At 43.7% G+C, this 24,151-nt stretch overlaps 1 protein-coding gene across 1 annotated transcript; it reads left to right on the forward strand.

The window, feature by feature from the left end:
* Positions 1–1,023: 1,023 nt before the first annotated feature.
* On the forward strand, positions 1,024–24,135 carry LOC128299809 (uncharacterized). Its single transcript, XM_053036164.1, has 3 exons — positions 1,024–1,176; positions 17,209–18,288; positions 18,351–24,135. Exons 1-3 carry the CDS (start codon positions 1,024–1,026, stop codon positions 21,981–21,983), a joined length of 4,866 nt encoding a protein of 1,621 aa, XP_052892124.1. The 3' UTR covers positions 21,984–24,135.
* The last annotated feature ends 16 nt before the right edge of the window (positions 24,136–24,151 follow it).

Raw genomic sequence — 24,151 nt, forward strand, 5'->3', positions numbered from 1 at the left:
ATAGTGTTGGTGTGCTTAGCACTGAGTGGTTAAAGCAGTGCATTCAGAAAAAAAGTATGATGGAAGGAAAATACATACATACAAATTTCATTGCCTAGTTCGATTAAAATATGATACGCTAGATGTAAGGAGCTTGGAACAACAGTTATGCTGTGAGTTGTAATCATGTGAAGTGTGGCTGTGTATCTATGCAGCGATTAATGTCCGTTCAAGTGTGAAAATAGCCCTAGCAAGTGCACCACTATTTCATTAAATATGTGTGATAGGTGAATCAAGAAAGGCAACATTACTGTGACACACAGCAAAACAAACCATCAAACGGTGCGCTGTGTTTGGTGGTGGTTGGCATAGATTCGAATTCCGTTTAGCGAGCTGTTCACCTCGATCGTGGTTCGTATTTGGTAGTATTGTGCGTACGATTAAACTTTGTCGAGTAGATCGCCCTTCCTTCAAAGTCGGGAGTCCTCTTCGGTGTAGCTTTTTGCGCGTGCTAATGAGTGTAATCGAAAAATTGCCATTTGCCATTTTTTACCGCCTGTATCGACGACGTTCGGGTGAGGTTGAGCGAGGTTGATTGCCGCGCACTTGTGGAATGCAACGGTCGTGGGGAGTGAAACATCATAATTGTGTAATTTGGTGGCGGAATCGTTCGTTCCTGCTCTTTCACTCACTGCCAATTCCGGCATTAAACAACTGGCCAGTACGTACAACAACCCTCGGAACCGCATCGCTTGTTCCGCAATCTTATTGTGTTAAACCTGAGCTAACTAAGTACCAAACTTCTTCGTTGCGATTGTCAATCACTGGTGGATTTCTAGGCATTATTGCAAAACACTCCAATCCAAGTCGGAATGTTGGTTTCAATTAGAAATTGCACTCTGTGCCAGCGAGGATGAAGAACCAGCAAGCAGCACCGCATTAAGATGATCGTACACAAGACGGAAAGCTGATTAGGTGTGCGGACCGTACCGCACATTGTCATATTCGCGGATCGACACGTCTAAAACCATCGATTGGCAAAAGATGAACGAATCCGATTCGCGGTCAGAACCCCGGGACGATCAGTTCTGTCGGTTGTGCTTCCACCAGACGGTCGATCTGTGTCCGGTGTTTCCTTCGGCAACCATTCCGAACAAAGCGCTGCTTCATAAGATATTCGACTGCACCACCATAACGGTAAGTGGCATTCATTCGTGCGCCTTCACCTAGACGTCCTAGACAAGCAGAGCTCCAAACGCTGATGTCTCTTTGAGTGGAATTCCTATTTCAAGCAAAAGCAATGCCAAACGCGAGTGTGAAAAAGAGAAAGAGAGGGAACGACAGGGATAGATAGACCGACGAACCAAGATTTTATTATTTCAATGATAGTTTAATGGGAGAAGGCAGAAAGACGATCATTTGAATGAATGTTTTAATGTTGCGGAAGGTGGTTACTTAGATTAGCCTGCGATATCTCTTCTCTCGCTCCCACTACACAAGAGCGAGCGTGTTGGCGTTTTGTTGTTCGCACTATGCTGAGCTGAGCCATGCATGCGGCTGCCGGTGGAATGCAAGCATGTGTGTGTGTATGTATAATGGGGTGGGTTTGGATAGTTTTTCTCTTTGCTTCCTTCTACTTCTTTCGTAATAAATACACATGCCGCGCTGTAGTGGTAGTAGTAGTAGATGCCGTCCGAGTTGAAGGCAAAAACATCAGGATTATGACGATGGATGAAGAGATGTCTGCTGGGAGAGGAATTGGAGCGGGTTGTAGTGAAGAATCGATAAGTGTAGGAAAAGACCAAGAATGAAATAGATACAAAAGAACATAATGGGTAGTGTGGGGCAGGAAACGTATAGAGCGAGAGCATTCACAATTCCATTATTATTATCGGAGCAGTGACCGAGAGGCGCGCGCGCGCCCGAAAGGGGTATGTTTTGGATGTGTGCGGGTGGGTGGCTTACCATCCCGTCCATCTCCGCTCCCCACTCGACAGAACAAGCCAAAGATAGTGCAACGATTGCCCGCAGTGTTTGTGTGTGTGGGAGCGAAAGAGAAAGCAAGCGCCAAGTGGGCGAGTGAGAGCAACGAGCGCACAAGGGACAGCACGAGAATATGAATAGGGGAAATGGATAATTCAAAGTTTAATTGCCTGACTTGTTGTTTTTTCTTGCTTTCGTAAGAAGAGCAACGGTAATAATAAAAATACAACAGTACAAAAACAACAACAACAACAACACCAAGTTATAAAAAGCAAACTCTCAAGGAAGGCGAGAAATAGCGTACTGTTCATCTGTAGGAAGGGTTTGCTTTAAGCCAACGCAGTTGAACTAGTGCAGGGATCAGCAACATGCCCATGTCTGGAATTTTTTGTAAGTGTTCTTTCGCCCCAAATGTCTATTGAAATGCTTTGAAGGTCCTGACGATAAAGAATTAGTATTTAACAAACGCTAAGCTTGAGAAATATTTGCAAAAAAGTTATACTTTAACACTAGAACAGCTGGACTATGAGTAGACTGAGACTATGGTGGTTGATGCATAACTTTCAAATTTACATTCTACAGTTTAAACCCTCAAAAACTCTCCAGAAACTATCCAATTCTTCGAAAGTAAAAGGTCAACTTATCCCGGCTATACGTCACTCGATTTCCTCAGTAATCCATAGTCAATCAGGCGTACCACAGGGTAGTAATCTTGGTCCTCTATTATTTACATTGTACCTAAATGACCTAAGCTATGTTCTCCCTGACGGCTCATATTTATTTTATGCTGACGAAGTTAGAATATTTTCAACAATACGGAACAACGGAGACTGCTATAAGCTGCAAAAGGTACTAGATACTTTCTGTGTGTGATGTTCGAACAATAATATGGAATTATCATTAAATAAGTGTTGTGTAATGTCCTTCCATCGTCTGAAGAAACCACGTACATACAATTATAATCTTCGAGGAAACGTGTTGCAACGTAAAGCGCTTGTAAAGGATCTTGGTGTCGAATTAGACGACACGCTTACCTTCAGGACGCACATTGAGAGCATTATTGACCGATCAAACAGGATGTTTGGTTTTATAATTCGACAATCTGTAGAATTCAGAGATCCTCTATGTTTAATATCTTTGTATGTCTGTTTAGTACGCTCAATTCTAGGATTTAGCTGTGTAGTATGGAGTCCTCAAACTGTTGTGTGGTGTAACAAGCTGGAATCTGTTCAACGACGATTCACTAAGGTGGCGGTTCGTTGCCCCCCTATGGAGAGGGAACTTCAGCATGCCCGACTACCACACACGATGTCTGTTGCTAGGCCTACAATCTCTCGAGCACCGGAGAAAAACCCTGCAAAGTGTGTTCATCGCTAAACTGCTGAGACCCATTTTTAATAGTGTGAGACGCACATTTTGACCTATTCGATTTCAACGTGACTACTCAGTGTTTTAAGATTTAGAGGATTTTAGAGTCGTACGTAGTATACAAGGGTCAAGGTCCATGTCTTACCACACCCATCAGTTGTTAATGAAATGAAATTAATTAGATCTCTTGAGGTTGTTGTGCCGAGAAAGAAGAAGAAAGGTAAAACACCCCATTAAATATATTGGAGCTGGAAGTCACACATCTCGAATATTGCCCTCCTAGAATTTATCTAATTCATCAACTCTTTTGCCTGAAAAAAAGTTTTTGTTTGCATTTACGTCATTTACATGTTTTAACGTATTTGACGGAACCTCTCGCACAGCTCAATCACAGATTTCGCTCTTGGTTGCTCAACCCTGACTTGTGACTAGCATGTGGAGTGTTGTTCAATTTCAATACCAAAGGTAGAGCGCTCATTCCAAACTGGGATGGGCTCTGCGGGGAAGGTTCAGCATGTTCCAACGGTTGTTGGAAGTTGTTTTTTTTGTAAAAAATATTTCATCATGTTATGAATTCTTTGCCAGGAAAATTGTATAAGACCCTCCATCCTGAAGCCACGTTGCGTTTGCTTAGACAGGAGCTTAACAAAATGTTCAAAAAAACCAGCTTAACTATTCCGTGCTCAGAATTGATCAGTTCTCTCTTTTGTTCTGTTGTTTTGGAAAGCATTGGTGTGTGTGTGTGTGTATGTGTGCCTGAGTTTGAATTTTCATCCTTTAAAAATTCCGGGACCGAATTCATTACGTTAAATTTAAGAAATCAAGTCAATCCATCTCGTGTCTCTGTGAATAAATATGGGTAGGATGACGATGGTTAGAGTTTCAAAAATGCTACACATTTATTCACATTATTGCTTCTTAGCTACTGGAACATCGCGCGCCGGGGGTGTTAAGACAAGACGGAGGAGGTTCCCCTTGTATCTCTCCCCCTATTCCACCCCCCTCTCCAACACATTTGTGGTATGATCATCTTTCTTTTCTCTGTTTGACAATTGAAACCAGAGCGTCAATTGTCGTCGTATGCTTTCAGGTTCAGGTTGTCGTCGTCGCTCGTCCCCATTTTAACACTATGTTGTGAAAAATATCGCTATATTGTTAGTTCTGCTATTACGCTCTCTTTACCCCCTCTGTAAGACCCCTAAACCCCTAGTTACCCGTTTCTCTTCTCCAGCAATATGTCATAACTGTGAATCTTTTTATGCTTTTCACTTCTGCAGTATGTAGAGCCCGGCCACGTTTGACTGTATGCGTCAAATGGCTCCGGGAATGTTAGTGCTCCATGCTATCTCGGTTCTCGTGCGTCTTAAAAGGTTCTATCCTCTTTATGTATGTCTCGCTGTTAAACTAAATCTTGTGTCTCCCCACCCCCTGTACTGTACAGACTCCAGCTCCATCTTCCGCCGGTTTGGTTCGCGCAAATTTGCTGCATTTATCTTTTCCACCACTGCCAGTTTTTTTTCTTCATTACTGTTTGCTCTCAAATTGTCCGCTGTTAAAATGCACACGCTGTCAGTCACAGTTAAGCGAGATTGTGTTACCAATTCTTCGCTCCCAACCATTTTGCTCCATTTCAAAGCTCAGCAGCACGGAGAAGCGACTCCTAGCATTCTTTAACGACCACCTTCTTTGCCAACCACCTTTTAACAAACTCTTCCCCTTCCGCCCTGCATTGTGTAACAACCTTTCGAGCTTGGCCCTTAGCGAATGAGCATAAAAATTCAACCCAATCAAGCAGAAAAGACTTAGTTGGTCTGCACTGGTGGCAAAACTTTTGTCCATCACTGTTATACTGGAGCTCTCTCTCTCTCTTTCTTTTTTTTCTCTCACTCTCTCTACGTTTGTTCGCATTCGTTTAGTACCCCTCGGAGCGCGCAAATACACTCATAACGCAAATAGCCCATTTTCATGAAGTTACAAAAGTGTAATTTAGTTTCATGAGTTTTGTAAAACATTCCGCTTCAACTACGCGTTCACACGCTGTGTATGTGTGTGTTAGTAACGATCGGTATGTATGCATGGAGTGCTTTTGCTTATGAATGTGGGCATTACGTTTAGTAGATGTAGATGATGGAAGGGATAAGCTAGGGCTGCTAGATACGCAGCGTGGTGTAGGCAATAAAGAAGAAGGCAAAGGGAAGAAGAAAGAAACGGTAACGAGATATGTTGTATTTCTTCTATCTCTCTTCACTCGCTTTTGTATTAACTTATTTTTGCCCACTTCCCCTTTCCAAGTACTCCTTTACCCAGCCAACAACATACCATTACATTTGTTGCTGTCATATGCTCTCTGTGGTAGTCTTCTTTTGTTCTTCTTTCGTTAAGTTTAAATCTTTCACTCTCTCTTTCTCTTTCTCTCTCTCTCGATCTTGTCGTTTGCTTCTTCTTTTTTTCTCTGCCCTTTTGGTTTTCATGGTGTACTTTAATCGGATAAGCAAAAAGAAGTACTGCTGGTGATGATGGTGTATTGCGCGAGAACGAAACTATGAACTTAGCGGTCGTCCATCTCGCTCTCGCATTGGTTTTTTCCTTTCCTGGAGTAATATTGAAGCAAAGAAAATGTGCATTTTATAGACGATCATTAATCTTCGTACACTGCTCTACTCCTGCTCGGCGACTCATGTATTCAACTGTTTCAACGTTTCTGCTTTTTAACACTGTATATACACACACACACAATGTGTGAGCGCGAGTACTCTACTTCTATTCCATTTTATGTTTTGTGCTTCGGTGTCTCAGCCTCTCACTCTCTCTTGCCTGGTATTGAATTTTACATTCCATTAGCTCATTTTTTTGTTCCTTTTCTCCATCTTTGTGTTTAATTTTACGTAAATTGAACTTTTCGTCTTTTGCCTTTCGGAGTGTAATAAAAAAGATTGTTTTTTCTTGACTTTACTTTTCATAACGATTCGTTTTTATTACTGTAAGTCGTTCTTTTTTGTTATTTCCAAACCCATCACCACCGGCAAAATTTGCTCCGTCATTGGTGTGTCGGGTTGGGACTTGCAGATGTGTTAGTTCAGCTTTACAAAGCAATTTAGACACAAACTTAACCAAACAACTCCAAACCAAGGGGAACACGCACCGACGAGTCGAGTTACATTTGTTAGATCATTCCTTACACGCTTATCGGACTCGGTGTGCGTTTTTATGATACGCCCGGCGATGCTGTTAGCAGGCCCGAATGTAAAGATATCTACACACACATGTGCGCCAGGCACCGTATCGCCAGATATCCATGATAATGATATACCAAAGGGCAATCGAGTAGCGGGAGAATAAGTTGTTCGAATCTCCGCAATCTCGGGCCCAACAGTTTTCAGGACATTCGATGTTTTCTAATGTTTTATTATTCCATTTTCCATTTTCCCACCGCTATGCTACCTTCCTGTGTTATGCTGAATCTGATCTTTATCTTTATCCGTGTATCTTCTTTCCCTTTCCCCTCCGCTGCTTCATGCGCCGGAAATGATCATCAACTTACTCCACGCTAGAAAATAGGAGAAAAGGTCAAAGTATGTCAAGTCACTTTTTGCTCGATGAGTCGAAGTCCTTCTCTCGTTTGGACCAGCATGTTTCCATGGTGAGAAAGAATCTGTTTCACATGTTTTGCAATACTAGCTCTCTCTCGCTCTCTCTCTCTCTCTCTCTCTCTCTCGCACTCTCTCTCGCTCTCTCATTTCGCTAGTTTCCTCTCTGTTTCGTGTGGAGTGTTTAGCAGCAAGTGTCATCTAGAGCGCGGTTCGTCGTCTGGCTGCTGTCTACCACCATCGATTTCCTCTTTTCCATTTCCTGCTTTCTTGTAACGCAATTGCTTTCTTCTGCTTAAGAAATCTTTCTTCCAGAAGAATTGTCGGTTTCCAAAAAATAAAGAACATGTTTAATATTATTATGAATATTCAATGAAAATCAGAGCGCGTTACATAATGTGCTGTATTGCATATTTGCTGTACAAAAACCATCATGCTGAATGGTTGGAATAGCATCATTTTACAGGCTAAACGAACCGCCATAGATTCTCGCCCCCATTAGCATAGAAATCATCAGTTGTGTGCATGTTGTGTTGGTGTGTGTGTGTGAGCATACGATAGTGATCTTTTTATGATGCATATAGTAATAAAAGCAACCGTTCAGGGTCTATTTCTTTCAAAAATATTCCTTTTTTCCAAATCCAAACCTCTCTTTCTCCATCGCGCTCTCGAATCCATTTCATCTTTCGATCTGTATTTTTTCTTCTTTTAATACATCTACTTGAGAATATTCTACGCCTTCTTATACCGGGCATGGCACTTCCTCCTCTCGTTCAACCCCCCATCCCCCATCCCTCTTAAAACCAACCCCTTACTAAAATGGTTTATCATATTGTGTGCCGTTTGCATTTGTGTTTGTCTGGTTGGGTGTTGTTGGTTGTTGGTTGGATGTTTTATTACAACCTCGCGCGCACCATTGAATTGATTGAATTGATTGGCTTGTTATATTTTTCCTGCCCGTGCTGTTTGCTGTTACGAAGTGTGTTGTAGTTTCAAATTCCATTTTTGTATACTTTTTTTCTCTCTCCACTCCACCCGATCGCATTACGGGTCGGGTGCTGTCTCGCTTACACTCACGGTTTTAATTCGACCGATGTTTTAAGAGACTCTGCGCGATTGTATTTGATTTTGATCCAAGGGTGCGCGGCGCTATACAGCCACCGAAACTCACCCCTCGCAAGAACCACCTTGCAATCTCTACAGATATAAACGCATGTATGCGCTCTCTCCTTCTCTCGATCTGGTATGCTCCTTCGAACTATCTCTCTATCCGTACGGGGTTGTGTTTGTGTTCTGCCTGCACACACGATTGCTGCTGTGCTCATTTTTGTCTAGTTGAATTTTATTACTAACATCGCCTAGCGCTAGTTTTACGTACGATTATTTCTGTAGCGGAATTTGCGTCCCCATTAGCCTGCGAAAAAAAAACCCCGAATGCAAACAACTAAACATCCACCACCACCACAAGCAGCAATTGTGTACTGTGGCCGCTACATACTATTACTGTTATTGTTGTTTTGTTGTTGCTGCTGGGTCGATAAATGGTACTTCTAAAGTTTCATTGCCTTCATCCGCACACCTCCATGCCCCCTGCCGCAATACACTCATACCCCCTTGTTGTGGGGTGGGTTGTGTCGGGGGAGGAAATGTTCATGTAGACAACTTCTCGTCAATTTCTTTCCGTACTTGGCGCAGTTGTTTCATTTAAAACAATTTTCTTTCCCGTTTCTGTGGCCGCGCACTGGGTTTTGAATTTCTCATCTCGTTCCATTAATTGTATATTCCATGCACATACATTATTTCGCGATAGTCACTGTAGGCCAGCGACGGGCACTGTTGAAAGAGGAAGAAAAGTAGGCGAGAAAACAGAGCAAGATAGATTTGATTTTCTCGCCACATACTTTTCCCCTGTCTCTCTCTTTCTCTCTCTCTCTCTCACTCTCACTCTCTCGCACTCTCTCTCTCTCTTTCTCGCTTTATGTTGTGGCAGTCCGGACAAGCGGCAACAAATATCAACAACAGCACATGATCAATATCATAATTGTTGTACAGTGCACTACAATCTCGTCTGTTTCATCGTCGATTGGACACAGTCACACGGACTTGTGTATGTATGCTGCGATTTAAAATTACAGATTGTGAGAAATTTTTCCTTAAAGTCGTCCGTTCGACTCACAAAAAAACGTAACATTTGTCATGCATTAAATTATTGGGTGCGCAACTTAGTAATGACCATTTTATCATTTGATTTTATCTGATGTGGAAAGAATTATTCCATTTGCGCTAATGTTGATTGCACTACTTGGTAACTTAGTCGTCTGTTTACCCAAATCCCGATTTTCGTATCGAAAATTTTACTTATCTTTTGAAGCAATACAAGAATTAAGCCTTTTGTTTTTATGCTCACATATTACGGGAAGAACTGATCAGCCAAAAGTGCGAACAGTTATCAAATCCGATCCCACCAGTTCATCAGTTGAAGTTGGAACACATCGGGCTTTCCTACCCACTAAAAAGCCATCTTGCCAACGACTGAGTTGTGATGTTTAAAGTGACAAAATCACTTCTGAAACATTTTTGTTAGCTTCGAGAAGTATCTCCCTACATATTTACCAGAAGTCAACTTACCAGACACGAAATCAATCATATTGAGGTATATGATGCAATGATTCGAGTGTCAATTTCTACCAACTCATCGATTCAGAAACATTGACATTAGTAAGCAGTGGACCTAATATTTTACTCCAAGGGCAATTGATAGAGCACGAAGGGAAGAACAATATGTCGTCAGAGTGTGGTGCACAATTACATAATCCGCTACCAGCGAAAAACGTACCGATGATGATGATGATCTGATTTATGTCGCATACATAAATCCCTTCTAGATGCACAGGAAGCACCTCCCCCCCCACCTCTACACCTTCCTGTAAGAGGATAAATCGCGAGGTTCGGTGTCATGAAACTCGGATATAAACCGAGCACAGAAATTTTCCCAACATCTTACGAATCGTCGAACAAAACGAATGGCCGTGTGTTCAATCAATCGATTCGGAATAATACATACCACAACTTGGAGTGGATGTGCTCACTGAACTTTACGTTTGTGCTGTGTGTTTCAACTTTTAGCACGAATGAGCAGCAGGAAAAAGCATGCGAGAATGGCAGCAATAATGGGACGGCATGGACTAATGGTAATAATAATCATAAAACAGACTATCAAGCGCACACCACCCGAAAACCGGTGAGCCAGCCCCGCAACGACAGACGATCTCGGTCCGTGAGGATGAACATCGTGCGATTCATTTCGAACGGATGAACATCGTGCGATTCATTTCGAACGGATGAACATCGTGCGATTCATTTCCAACGAATGGGGGGGGGGGGGGGGACAGGAACAGAAAGCAAAAAAACTGAAGCTGAGGAAGCTTTTTAAAAAACATGGAAATCATAATAAGCGAATGCGTTCTCTGGGTGGATTCGTTTCACGAGGAAGACAACAGGACGGAAGAGGAATATTTTAATGTTTTTTGTTGTTTGATGTACTGCTGTACTTGTACACTACTGCCAACCTCGGCATGTTGTTTTGACCGAGCAGTGTACATGGTGTGTCGCGCGCATTGTGTTTGTATTGCTGTCTTGTTGTGTGTTTTTTTGGTGTGTGAAACGAGCACGGAAAACTCGCCGAACGATACGAAATCCATTTTTCGAAAACGACAACACATACTGGAAAAAGTTAAAAAAACACACACACACACACACAAGGAAAGCTACACGAAAAACGGGGCCACATGGAAAAACAACAAGCTCCAAGGCGCAAAAGAATCATAATAATGATGGCGCACAGAACACACACACACACACTCACTCGGAACATGGCGCATAAGGCGACGAACGTCAGTGAAGAAGGACCGTCACATGGAGCGGGGTGGCAATGTGGAGAAGGCGTCCAATTTTTCCCTAACTCACTCTTCCCGTGGCGCGCGGCATCTGTTTCGCACGCAATTTTCGCGGGAATGAAAAATGATGAAATATTACTCATTTTTATTATGCACGGAAATTCGAGACTTTGAGCATTCGGGCATCACTACCACCCGCGGGGTAGGTTCATTTTCTATTTGACTTTTTCCCGCCCCCATCATCATCATCATCATCATCAGCACTTCGTCTCAAATACGATCCTGCCGGGATAGTCCGGGATAGTCCTAAATATGGATTTGTGGTTTAAAAAAAACAGAAGATATCTCTTCTTTATAAGTGTTTTGCCGGGTACTTTTGTAGGTGCAACTTTTTCCGAATCGATTATTCAGAGCAATAGGAAGCAATATTATGTATCTGAAAATCTGGGAACAATCAAACTTGCTATCTTGATGCCAGCCCATTCGACCGGGTGTGCGAATACTCCAGGGATATTAATACGATATAACCCCAATCCGTTCGTTCCTTCGTACACCCAGAACGCAGAAATATCCAGCTACGGATCACTAAAAGCCAAGACTCCTAGAAATTGCAGGGCCACAACGAGAAGAACCCAAAAGGGGGCACTAATCATTGAAGATTGAAGGTTAAACATTCCGTTCGATGCGCTGTCAGATCGAACGGTGCATTTTATTGGAGAAATTGACCCGATCGTACCCGATAGGTCAAGGCTCGGTGAAATGTCCTAAGTTTCTCAGACCACTTCAGTAAATCAGAAGTTAATGTACCAAAAGGGTGGAAATGTGCAGAATCGATGTGCCAACCACCCTTCGTGGAGTGACTTCTCTTCGCAAAAGATCGTTTCTATAACTGCAATGCGTTTTCTAGTCTCATAAAAAGCTTTCTGTTCCTTCATCTGTGTTAGACGCTGGCTCACGCCGCGTTCTTGTTCGAAATTTGCATTTTATGACAGTCGAGATATTGGAGGAGCATTCTTACTGCGTCAGGTACTTGACCCGTGGTCACATCTAATCGCCCATAAAGCGGTTGGACTTCAGATTGGTGGAATGGGTTTGCTATGGCTCTTCCTTTTGCGGCACTGCTACCTTCGAGTTCTTGATCAGGCCATTTCTTGTTTTCCGGAACTCTCTCCGTTAACCTGTAGCTAGATGATTACCTCTGCGAATAGCAGAATACACAGTCGTCTAATGAAACCAGGTTCTAGACATGTTCTAAATAGTAAAGGTCATTTCGAAATTGGCACTTTAGTTCTGAATGATTGCGATATCTCACAAGTGAGCTGAGCTTCTTAATGTTACTGAACATTTTAGACCAATATGATGGTTGATGGAACAATGTCAAACTGTTCGCCAACGATGTACGTTGATGGCATGTGCAATATGTATCGCTTACGATGCAGCAGGTAATTTCTAAACAATCGATCGGGCACTAAACATTTTCGGTTGGGAGATTAACAAGGCCAAGGAATAACTAGAATTCAACAAAAAAAGATGTTCTACATTTCTTTCTACTATTCCATTCTTTCTACTACACTTGTTTGTTACATTGTATTATTGCTGGACAATTTGCGAAATCAATACAATTCAATATCAAGCTTGTAATGCGGCCGACAACTTTAAATAAGTGGAGATATTGCTTTGAAAGTTCATTTCGTCTTGAAAACTTCAATCCTGTCCTGCGGAGCTCTTTCGAACGCAACGTTCCAATTGAATAGAGTGAGATGGGAAAATCAAACTCACATAAAATGATGAGTTTGGGGATAAGTTGATCGTGAAGTTGGAGCAAAATATCGATCGTGTACGTCAGTAAAGTTTGAATTTTTTTCATTAGTATTGGTGCATTTCACACACACATACATACTTCATCTTTGGCTCTTTCCCCATTCAAGATGCTCGGTTTTTATCGAGCCCCGTTTCAAAGCTCTCTTCACCTTCAACAATGATAAAAAAGCGGCACATCCCAAAACGAAAACAACACACCTTTTTAACGATTTTATCCGTTCGATTTTTTTTTTTGTTTTGGGTTGTTGTTGTTGTTGATTTTGTTTTGGTGAAGTTTTCGAATCAACACTTTTGCGTCAGGATTTGCTGGTTAGCCTTTTATGATAAAAACCATTCTGTTTGTGCACACTTGTGTATTTTTTTTTTGTTATCTAAATTATGTTTATGTGTCTGTCTGTCTGAGTTGTTGTATTGCAACAATCGTGTTTTTCTATATTTGCTGCTTCTGGTTTCAGCTTCTGGTGCTTGTGTACTGTACAAACGGTTGCAACGCGGGAAACGGACGATGAGGCAAAGTTGCACAGTGTGCGACGGGGTTTATTTAGTTGAAAGTTTTGTAATGCAAAAATGAACACAGAAAAAACACAAAACAAGTACAATAAATTGGCATTCCAAGGGGAGGGAGAGGAAAGCGCGATGGGGCGATTGTGTTGGGCAAATGGTAGTTTCCAGAGAAGAAAAACGCAAACCCGCGCACACTACACCACAGACACACGGAGTCGTGTGTGATACGGTTGTTGTACATACATACACTACGCATAGAGCATAACGCGCTGAACCAGTAACGAAAGAAGTACAGGGAAAGGAAATGTGGGGAAAATGGGGAGAGAAAATGCAAATCTACATACCAGTCCGCAGTGCAACATCTCCATAGTCGTCAATGCATATGGCCAATGCTCGCCTCTTGTGGTGGCCGGTTCGGTTGGTCTAGAATGTCTTGTTCTTTTACATCGCTGATGCGAGAGCGTCTTAAATACAAAGAGCTTGTAACAGTGTTTCTCAACACGGAGCTCCACAGCAAAGCCAAACTCGCCATTTTGGTGAGATGGATGTACTTAAATCGAAGCAAAATATCAATTGCAAATGCAATTCATCCTTGGGAAGAGATGAATTATCCTCCCAGCTTCCCACCATCATCATTAGTCGCGCCAAGGTCCAACCAGATCCATCGTTTCACTCCCTTTGAAAAACCCTGATTTGGTGTATCAAAGTTCCTCCGAGTAGACACAATTGGACGTGACTTAGCATTTTGCATCAGTAATCGTAGTATGCCCTGCTAACGACGTCTCTCGGCTTGGCGTTCGAGTCGAGTTCGGTGCGATGGCAAAACTACGCAAGAAAAGCTGGTCGTAATGTAACGTTTTACGAACCTGTGTTGGCGAAGGGGGGGGCTGTGGGGTTGGTGTTTTTGTGTGTTAGTTCTATCATAATTGTTTTCAATTCCTCTCCATGTCGAGAAGGGGGTGTGTGCGGGCGCAGGCTATCTTTTGCGTTCCTTGCTTTCTAAGCGGTATGGTATGAGAATTTAAATAAAAACGAAAGAATTGGTTGTGCAATGCGAATAAAAATCAGGTTTTTATAGAAAGATTGCGCGGCTGATGAATTTGTGTATTAGTATCATAAGAGCTCACCTTTATGTACGTTTAACTGTACGTATAACTTATTACCTACAGACAAAAAATATTCCTTTACATGTGGACTTTATGTTCGTACTGAAGTAACACAATGAACCAAAGGCCCAGGTCTGGTGGTTTTTATGACAGATGTGTAGAATAAATTGTTAGAAATTACTCGTTTCCACCGTAGAATAAGACAGAACCGAATTGCAATAAACTTTACTTGCAGCAACACACGACGATCGCAACCTACAATAAAGTTGGCAATCGCATAGGCATTGGAATTCTGCATTTATGTCACAAACTCAATACGACTGTGACCTTGTGCCATTGTTGCTATGCAAACTGGAAATTGCTGTCGTCAGTGTAGTTACAAACAAAAAGCTATCTCCCTCTCTTTTTGAACTGGTTTAGACTTAATTTTAGTGTTTTACCTGTATGTTCCTGGTGTTAAAGTGCTGTACGATGTCAAGGATTGGGATACATAATGTAATAGGTAAATGGAAGTTAGAAGCAATTTTGCTCCATTTCTTCAAAATCTATTTAAAGTTTAAACATTATCCTACTTGTGCAATTGTGTATAGTCGAAATGAGTCTAATGTTTACTTCAACAGTCGAAACATTCGGGATCCGTGCAAGATCTGCTAGATTCAAGATGTTCTGGCAAGTAAATCGATGTTGTCATTATTGACATCCCGGATATTAGCCTTGAAGGAGAGTATCCTTGGAGATAAATAGATTAGCTTCCAATTAAAACTATTCCTTCCACAATAGTTTACATCAAGTACCGTGAACCTGAAGTATTTTAACTTGACTTGACTTCAAAACGTATAGTTTCTTCGTTCCACTGTAGGAATACTTCCGGGAAATAACAATAATAAATTTGGAAGAAAGAACAGCGACAATTTCTGCATAGCGCCATCTGTTGGATAGTGTTAACATTAATTTGAATATGATAGTGTTAACATTTAACAGTGCAGTTGTTTTATTCTATAATGTTAAATACCTTTCCTTTACAGAAGCATTTACCATTTGCCAATTTGCTCACATGCGTAAACAATGTTCGGTTCAACCGTTTTTATTGCAAAATGGGTCTGTACTGCTTATATTGTGTGTAATGCAGACGATTATTGTGTTTATCGATTTATGTCATTGTTTCCCACCCAAACCCCTCTTACTACACCGAACAATGCACCATTCGTCGCTGTACGTAAATTAGCTTTTTTTTGGTTTAACTTATCTTGTTACCCATTGTATATATATATATATATATAGTATAAAACACAAACACACAAAAGCGTCGTGTTACGTCCAATGTACCGAGGTCATGGGATGGTGTGTGTTTTTTTTCCAATATTATTTTCTAAACCGAATAACAAATGGCTAGGCCTTCTCCGCGTTTGTCGATAAAATATGTTGTACCACACGCATCCAACAACAATTTGTATAGCGATATAAACGCACACATAAATACCCGCAATGATCGATGTTGTTTCATGTCTCGGGGAAACAGATTTAAAAGATTGTTATATTGTTCGCTTTTGTAGGTCTTCTATCTCTTCATTTCGCATACCCGCTCTCGCTCTTGCTCTCATAGATAAATTTTATAATAAAAGCCTCCCGCTCGGGTAGTTCACCCCCCCCCTTGTTATAACTCCAACCCGAACGCATAGAAAATATGAAACGTAAAACGAACGTTCGATGCTCGGTTTACGTTGCACAATTAGTGTAATTAGATGAGCCAAGAAAGGCAAAGAATAGCACACACTCACACACATACATAGAAACAAAAGTAAAACCAGGTAACAAAGAAGAAGAAGAAGAAGAAAAAAACACAAATCATTCATTTGCATTAGATTGAGCGAAATAATAATGCAGGTTGCTACGATGGGAGAGGATGATGATGTTGTGTTGCAACAGCAGGAAGCAACATAAAGTTAGTCAACCGTGTACCCGGCAATGCCCACTTCCTTTTTGCACGTGAAACAGGGAAACCTTTTCGCAAATACAGTTGCCTAGTTACGGGTAGAACACCGAGCGTAACGGCACTTTATTTGTTAGTTTTCCTTTGGTCTAAACAACCTCATAATATCTGTGCGCGGATTGCCGTATCTCCAGCAACTTGTGTAAATTGTTAGTCTGCCAGATGATTTCAAATCGATATGTCAATATTTAAATAAAGAATTCATCGTTACGCAATCGAGACCAGCCACCCCTCTCGGCGAGACCATGGCCAATGGGTTGGGAATTTCAATTCCACATATCCCTCCACCTTTCGGCTCAAACAGTGCCATTCCCAACAGGTTTACTTATCGGTATGATTCCGTATTTTGGTCGTATGACGAGCCAGTTTTTTTGTTGTTGTTGTGTGTGAAATATACACATTTTGTATCAATTCTTTTTCACCCTCCATCCGTTTTATTATTGTTCCATCCATCATCCGTCAACAAACCCGCGTGTGTGTGTGTGTGTGTGTCGCACTGATAGATGATTTGTGGTGGGTTGACCCGGAGGCGAGTTAAGCAATCTCGGAGCGCGCAACGGTGACGGCGGGATTCCCTTATCTTGTTGGAATGGAAACCTTCCAGTATCACGACAGGGGCGAAGCGCTTACTCTCCGGGACTCCATCACCATCATGGCAATTCTTACTTGCCCAGCGGTCCCGAGACACAATTCTGATTGACAATCTGTGCACTGCGAGCACTCCAAAATTTATCGTCTGTATTTTTCCATAGATAATAGTCCAAGCACCATATCTTAGTTTGCTTTGATGTGGTGTTGCGTGTTTTCTGGGTGTGTAACCATGTTTATCTTTATGCAAAAGAATTTGAAAAAAAATCCCTATCAACAGTATATTGTGTAAACTAAATTCTAACGTACGAGTGCTTATGTAATGAGGTTCTCTCTTTTCGCTCTGCTTTCTTTTTTATGGTTGCTATGGATACGGGTAACTGCAGCTAAGCGTACGCGATGATCATGATGCAAACATATGCGCCAACTGTATCGTCAGCATTGAGGCCTTCTTCAAGTACAAAACAAAGTGCGTGGAAAACGATCGGTTGCTACGGAAGAAGCGTGTCAGTTTCTTCGCCGGTCTGGGTCTAGCGGCCGATCCGGGAGACAATCGGTTGACGACAATCCTTCCACACAGTAAGCGGCGCCGTTTGTCAGAAAATGGAGACAGTAGCGAATTGCTAACGTGCGAAGATGAAGAGCTTGCCGTGGACCGTAAACGATACCGAACGGAGGCAGATCTACCCGATGAAGATGATGACGAGGAGGACGGTAATAGCAGCGTGAAGAAACCACAAAATGGAACTCCAGCGGAGGACGGGGATGGTGAGGAGGATGAGGAGCTAAGTAAGCAACATCTTGCACCGTATCAAATTAAGCAGGAATCTTTCGATGCGAACGCTGACGAAGAAAACGATAACCGCAAGCAGCAGTACGAGCAGGATGACGACGAGGAAGAGTACTTCAATCCGAACCAATTCCTAGCGCAGGAGACACAAATAGACGAGGGAGCTGCTGGTGACGAGATCGGAAACGATGTCAGCTCGGACGGGGATGGATTTGTGCCGAATGGGCAGGAGGATGGCCCGCCAGCAAGCGGACACCCATTCGAGCGTGGTTGGAAAACCATCGAATTCGCACCCCAGCCCGGCTCGTCCGGGTTAAAAACGTTAAAAATCACGGACTATTCCAATGTCACCGGCAAGCGTGGTCGGCCGCAGCGGTTTATGGCGGAGATGTTATCCATGGCGGCGGCCGGGAGCAATAATCTGTTGCCATACCATCACGGGGAGACCGTCTATCAGCAGTTGCAACGGCTAAATGGGTTGGTAAGCGGTGGACGAGTACAACCGGATGAAGTTGCGCGACTACCTTCGGTGGCAGCTAACACCTCCCAGAGTAACGCCACACCACGAACCATTGGTGGGGTGCTCGAGCCCACCAAAAAGGTGCAAAAGTTTCTGGACGATGGGCTGCGGGAGTTGATCTACAATGCGGGAGCACCGAATCCACACTACGCGAGGGTAAGTTAACCATTTGGTTGTGATTTGACCGTTTGTTAACGTATTTTGTGTCGTGTTTTTAGGATGGCGGATCGACGGATTTCAAAGTCGTGAAAGCGCGCTTCAACTCGTACAATATCATATTCGACGACAATCGGTTCCTGCGTCGCAACAAGTCGGTTAGCGGACTTCCGAAGTGGTACTGGGCGTGCAGCGTCACTGGTTGTCCGGTGAAGATTTGTAGCTACGCTGGGCGGTTGTTCAAAACGAACGAACTGTCGCACACTCATCCACCGACGGAACCGGACGCGGTCAGCAAGTACGAAACCATCCAGCCCGACCCGGTCGAGGCGGAACAGTTGCAGCGGCAGCTACTGCTGCAACAGCAGCAACAGCACCAGATGCAACAACAGCGCCTTCTGAGACAGCAGCAGCAGCAACAGTTGTTACGCCAACGGCAGGTTGAGCTTGCGCAGCGTCGTGTTGCGGCAGCCGCTGCATTAATGGCTGCGGCAGCAGTAAACGCTTCCCGGACGGACCAGCCTGAGCAAAATCCCATTAAGCAAATGGCGGAGCACAACAGTCGGACGGTGGGTGAATCGGTCGATCCGCGGAAAAACTACGAACTGCGAATGGCAAACGATGGTTCGGAAGTGCTGCTGTATGGTGGACACACCCACGGACTGATATTGACCCGTAAGGACGGTGTGAGGGTGTATCGATGTACGAATGTGATTGGTGGCGAAGAGTCAGCACCAGGAGGACGTCTCTGTACAGACACCGTATTCCTGCACACGGACGGTCGCATCGTGAAGATCTGCAAGGAAGAAACGGTGGACTACGACATGGACCTGTCAGTGGATGCAGCGGATCGCTCACGGTTCGGCGCAGGCAACGCGACCGAAGAGGACGATAAACGTCGCCGTCCGCAGAAGATTATCGTGTACGAGGGCTATCGGTACAAGTACTGCCATGCACGGCCCGAGGGTAGCTTCTACTGGCGGTGCGTACTGCGCCACGATAAGGATTGCCTGGCGTCCATCCAAACGAAGCGCAATCTCGAGTTTTTGAATGTGAACGATCAGCCGCACAATCACGATCCACCGGACCCCTCGGAACCGCACGAGAATGCGATGCTGTGCGAGATTCGACTTCCGGTCAAGGGTGAACCGACCGAAGGGTCGACTGATTTCAAGCTGGTAAAAAGTGGCCAGAAGCGGGAGTTCCTCATCTATAAGGGCTATCGGTATTACTTCCAGTACGAGTCAAAGAATGGCCGTCGTTCGTATCGTTGCACGATGTTTAAAAACTGTCCGGCCGGAGCGTTTTTGCTACCGAACAGTACGATTCAGGAAGCGAAGAACTTCATACACACGCATCCACCCGTGGAGGATATGGACAAGTATATCACCAAGGATAGTTTGATCACTAGCCCGATCAAGCATCCATCGGACAGTGGAGGGATGAACGGTTCCACAAAACGGAGCACCACGATAGACCCTTCGGACTGGAAGAATGTACTGGTAGCGGCAGGAAATCCTACTGGTGGAGTTGAACCGCTCAGTAAAGATCCAGAAGTAGCGCGCCGAAATGGATACCGCATCATCAAGAACTACAAAAACAAAGAGATCATGATCTATCTCGGGTGGCGCTACTTCGAAGACTACAAGAAGAAGAGTGGTGGACAGGTGTGGCGCTGTTCTTCCCATCGTTTGTGCCGCGGCTCAGTACACCTCTTCCCGGATGGGTCAATCAACTTTGCCAAGCTCGTCGATCACAACCATTCGCCACCGAAGAAGATCATCAGTCATTCGTCGGTCGATGGTGGAGGTGGCTTTACGAAAGGAATGCTTGAAGGTGGAGTGTCCGGAAACCAGCTTACCATCGTGACCGATGGTAATAGCGAGGCGTTGCTGGGCGGTGGCGGAACCTACCATCGTTACATCACGCACCAAGGCCATCGGTTCCGGTTTGCGACGCGAAAGCGCGAAGGTACCATCTATTGGCGGTGCGCAATGCGGCTGGAAACCAAATGTCCGGTTTCATTCCACACGAAGGAGGACACGTACGAGCTGGTCAGTACGCGGAACCACGAACACAACCATCCCATCCCGACGGTGTGGCCAGAGGTGGCCGGTGGGCAAATTAACGAAGAGCTACCGAAGGTGCGCATGCCGGCTGAAGAGATCGGAACAACAGATTTCATTCTGACGAAAAACTCCAAAGGGCGCGATATGGTACTTTACCGGAACGGACGCTTTTATCTGGACTACTCGCGCAAGGATGGCAAAATTGTGTTTCGCTGTTCCGCAGTGTCTGGTTGCCGGGCGACGGTACTACTGTTGCCGAACAAAACGCTCCAAGTTGCGGAAGACTTTAGCCACAATCATCCCACGCTGGACGGGTGGGACGCAAGGGAAACGACGGCACTGAACGGTAAACCGGTTCCGGCGTTGGATGAACCCATCGAGCTCAAGTCGGACGAAGAGGAAGATGATGAATCGGCCAGGGCTTCCGGTACGACGCATCCAAGAGCGAGCGGCGAAACGATGCTTCCGAAGATCATACTTTACGATGGATTTCAGTTCCGTTTCATCTCGCGTCATCCGACGGAGCATAGTGCGTTCTTTCGCTGCTTTAACTTCGACGCCAAGAAGAACCAATGCCACGCATCGCTCTACACCGACCTGAACGGGGTGGTCATACAAACCAACCAGCAGCAGCACAACCACGAACAGGGTGACTATCTGATGGACAAATACCAGCAACGCCAGCATAGCCAGCAGATGAACTCGAACGAACTGATCGGTACGCAGGATTACAAGATTGTGAAGAATTGGAAAAATCGCGACGTGCTAGTGTTTCAAAACTGTCGCTACTTCCTGCACTACGTGCGTAAGGATGGGCGCAAGGTTTGGCGCTGTTCGGCAATTCGAAGTTGTCACGCTGCCGTGTATCTGAATGCCGACGGAACGGTCGATCAGATCCGCGGACAGCACGTGCACGAGATACGCCCTGAAGGGGAACCACGGCGCAGACGGCGTAGAAAAAAGAGTGAATTAATGTTCCCGTACGGGGTCGGTTCGGGGATGGACATCTTCGGTAATGGGATGCTAGCGGCTGAGATGATGGCCCGTGGGGTCAGCATTAATGGATCTTCGGCTTCACTGAACGGTGGCACTGTTGGCAATGGATCAGTAAATGGTGGTGGCAACTTGGGATCGAACGAGTGGATTGACTACAGTGACTACGGCATACAGATGAGTGGTTCCTCGAACGATACTGGTGGTAGTGGCGAGAGCATGAACCGTGCCAATGGGGAACACCATGCACTGTGGGATCAATTCCATCCAGGACAGGGTGTTACGGCGGGCGGTGGAGCAGGAACTGAGGGGGAAGGATTTGACCTTAGCTACCATTCGGTGTTTGGTAGTCAGGAAAGCTTTAACACGTATGCCGTCCATGCGCTAGCACAACATCACCTACAGCAGCAGCAGCAGCAGCGATCAGCGGCCAGCCTGCAACAACATTTGCATCATCAGCACCAGCTGCTACTGAACGGCGGTGGACAGTTGCAGCAACAGCAGCGTCCCTCCATCCGGCAGGACAGCAGCGATATGGAAGAGTACGACCTTTCCGGTCCGGCCAGCGATGACGAACATCCTCCCTTGATCGACATCACACCGGAGGTTAAGATAGAAGGTGACGATCTCTGATCTTTGACCAGCGGAGCTCGACCATTAGTACCGCTGGTACCAGAAATGTGATTGGTACCAAATTTCCATGTTCACAAAAAAGACAGATTGTTGATTACTCTGCACAACACGTATACGTTAACTAGAAATGATGATGAAACGTTTTGTTTCCCTCGATATTCCCTAGTTTTGCGAGAGAAAGTTTGTTTCTTTAACAAAAACATAATCGGCCATTTGTTATACTATTACTATTACGAACTGAAGCTACGTTTTATTCATTCCTTTGAGCGAAACCAGTCAAAATTTAGTTTTTATACGAGGAAGGCGCAAGGAGAAAAAGATTTTAGAGTATAGTTTTAGAATGATGTTAACAAAAAAAAAAAACAAATTGTGTCTATAAAATAGTTACGGTATGTCCGAGAGGGGTTAACATAGTAATGAACGGAACTTCCACATGTTGTGTCCAATGTGTCCAACTACAATGCCAATTCCGCAGATCCTCATTGGCATCCAACGTTCAAGATTAGTCTCGAAAAGGTTTTCAAAAGGTCATTCATCTCGCCTTTTAAAAAATACATTCTCATTCGACTGTCTAGACAAAATTAGAAACGATTGGATGACAGCCAGAAGCAACCTCTTGAAGCCTAGGTGGTTTAACTATGTTTTGATAACTAACACGCCCTGCGAGGCCTTGAAGCAAAACTGGCTTCCAAATAACCAGTTTGGTTGCCGATAAACAAAACATGCAGCATGTTCAATCTGCATGAGCTGTCTGCCCGAAGTCTAGCATAAATTAAAGGTCTGCGTCGCTATGATGCGAAGGAGAGCAAAACAAAACCACTCTCCACTCTGTCTGACCTATAATGGGAAGCTGCTCGAAAGGAATTAGTATAACCCGTATTATAAGGATTGTTTGTGCAGTCTTGTTTTAATTTGTATTGGCATAGCATAGAACAATGAAATATTAAATTTAGTTAAAACGATATAGAAAGCGAAAAGGGAAGGGAAAGAACGGGAGAAAAAGCCCTGTAAGTGGTTTAGAATAGCCTTTTAAGAAAAAAAGACAAGAAATCAAGCAAACGGAAATAACAACACGCAAATCCATTGCTGTAGAATGCCAGTGAGACTATTAGAACAAATGAATAACGCACAAAACAAAAGAAAACAAAAGAAACAGGATTAGAGCATCAAAGGAATTTAGATACGATACTAGAAAAAAATGTCTATAAATTTAACGTAAAAAGAAAGGAAACAAAACACAATCATTATGTATGCTGATCGTGTTTCGCTTCTTATCCGCAAAACATTTGTTAGAATTTGCGATGAAGATGAAGTTGTTTTTTGTTGTAGAGAGATTGTTAAATTACGTTTTACGTGTGAGGAGCATGAAAGAAAATAGAAAATGAGGCTACGATACGCAGAAGCGCACCCTCTCTTTGTTCGAATGGAGTAAACGTTGTTTAGTACTGCAAAAGTAAAACATTTCCATTGGAAAGAGCCAGACGTAGAATTCGCATTTTGTAATGTTTTAGTTGAAAACAACAGTTTCGGGCTGATAAAAGTGAGTACGGCATACAAATTATACGGCTGCAATTGTACGGTTTTGTATTATGTTGTCAAAATTTAGCCCAGGATTTAGTAAGGAACGAAGCGTAACGATTTAGTGGTAGTATAGTAAAGAGAATTATAGCAAATATATAGCATACAACTACCGAATATACACCGATACAGACATAGAATTGAGTTAAACGATCGATGCACCGCCTGGCTGGTGTATGCAAAAGAGACCTAGCGATACATAAACTCTTCCATAAACTTCACGTAGACGCCTAAACATACTCAAAATGAACCAATGTATGTATACTCAGAAACTCATCACCACGCACTGATAACGCAGGAAAGGAAACCCGTTCAGATGCATCCTGAGCGCGGTCCACTAGAAATACATTAGTACAGCAGCGCATACATTCGATAGCCGATATAGATGATTTTGCAATAGAGCAACAAACATACAAACACTTATAATAGCTGCTTACTGGTGGCAAAAAGGATACAATCCACTGTGAGAAGTGGGGAGGAAAGATGATTGTTTGCCATGTGCTAAACCTCACTAGTGGAAATCAAAATGACAACAAACAATAGTAGTAAAACAAATACACCAACACATGAATAGGAAGATTTTTATTGTT

This window comes from Anopheles moucheti, chromosome 2 (assembly GCF_943734755.1).
Source record: "Anopheles moucheti chromosome 2, idAnoMoucSN_F20_07, whole genome shotgun sequence".
Lineage (NCBI taxonomy): Eukaryota > Metazoa > Arthropoda > Insecta > Diptera > Culicidae > Anopheles > Anopheles moucheti.

What these genes read in the sequence shown, in the direction of transcription:
- LOC128299809 (XM_053036164.1), top strand. Translation starts at nt 1,024, where the DNA reads ATGAACGAATCCGATTCGCGGTCAGAACCCCGGGACGATCAGTTCTGT. An exon ending in TCGACTGCACCACCATAACG is followed by an intron (nt 1,177 to 17,208) that starts GTAAGTGGCATT and finishes GGGTAACTGCAG; the next exon opens with CTAAGCGTACGCGATGATCA. An exon ending in CGAATCCACACTACGCGAGG is followed by an intron (nt 18,289 to 18,350) that starts GTAAGTTAACCA and finishes TCGTGTTTTTAG; the next exon opens with GATGGCGGATCGACGGATTT.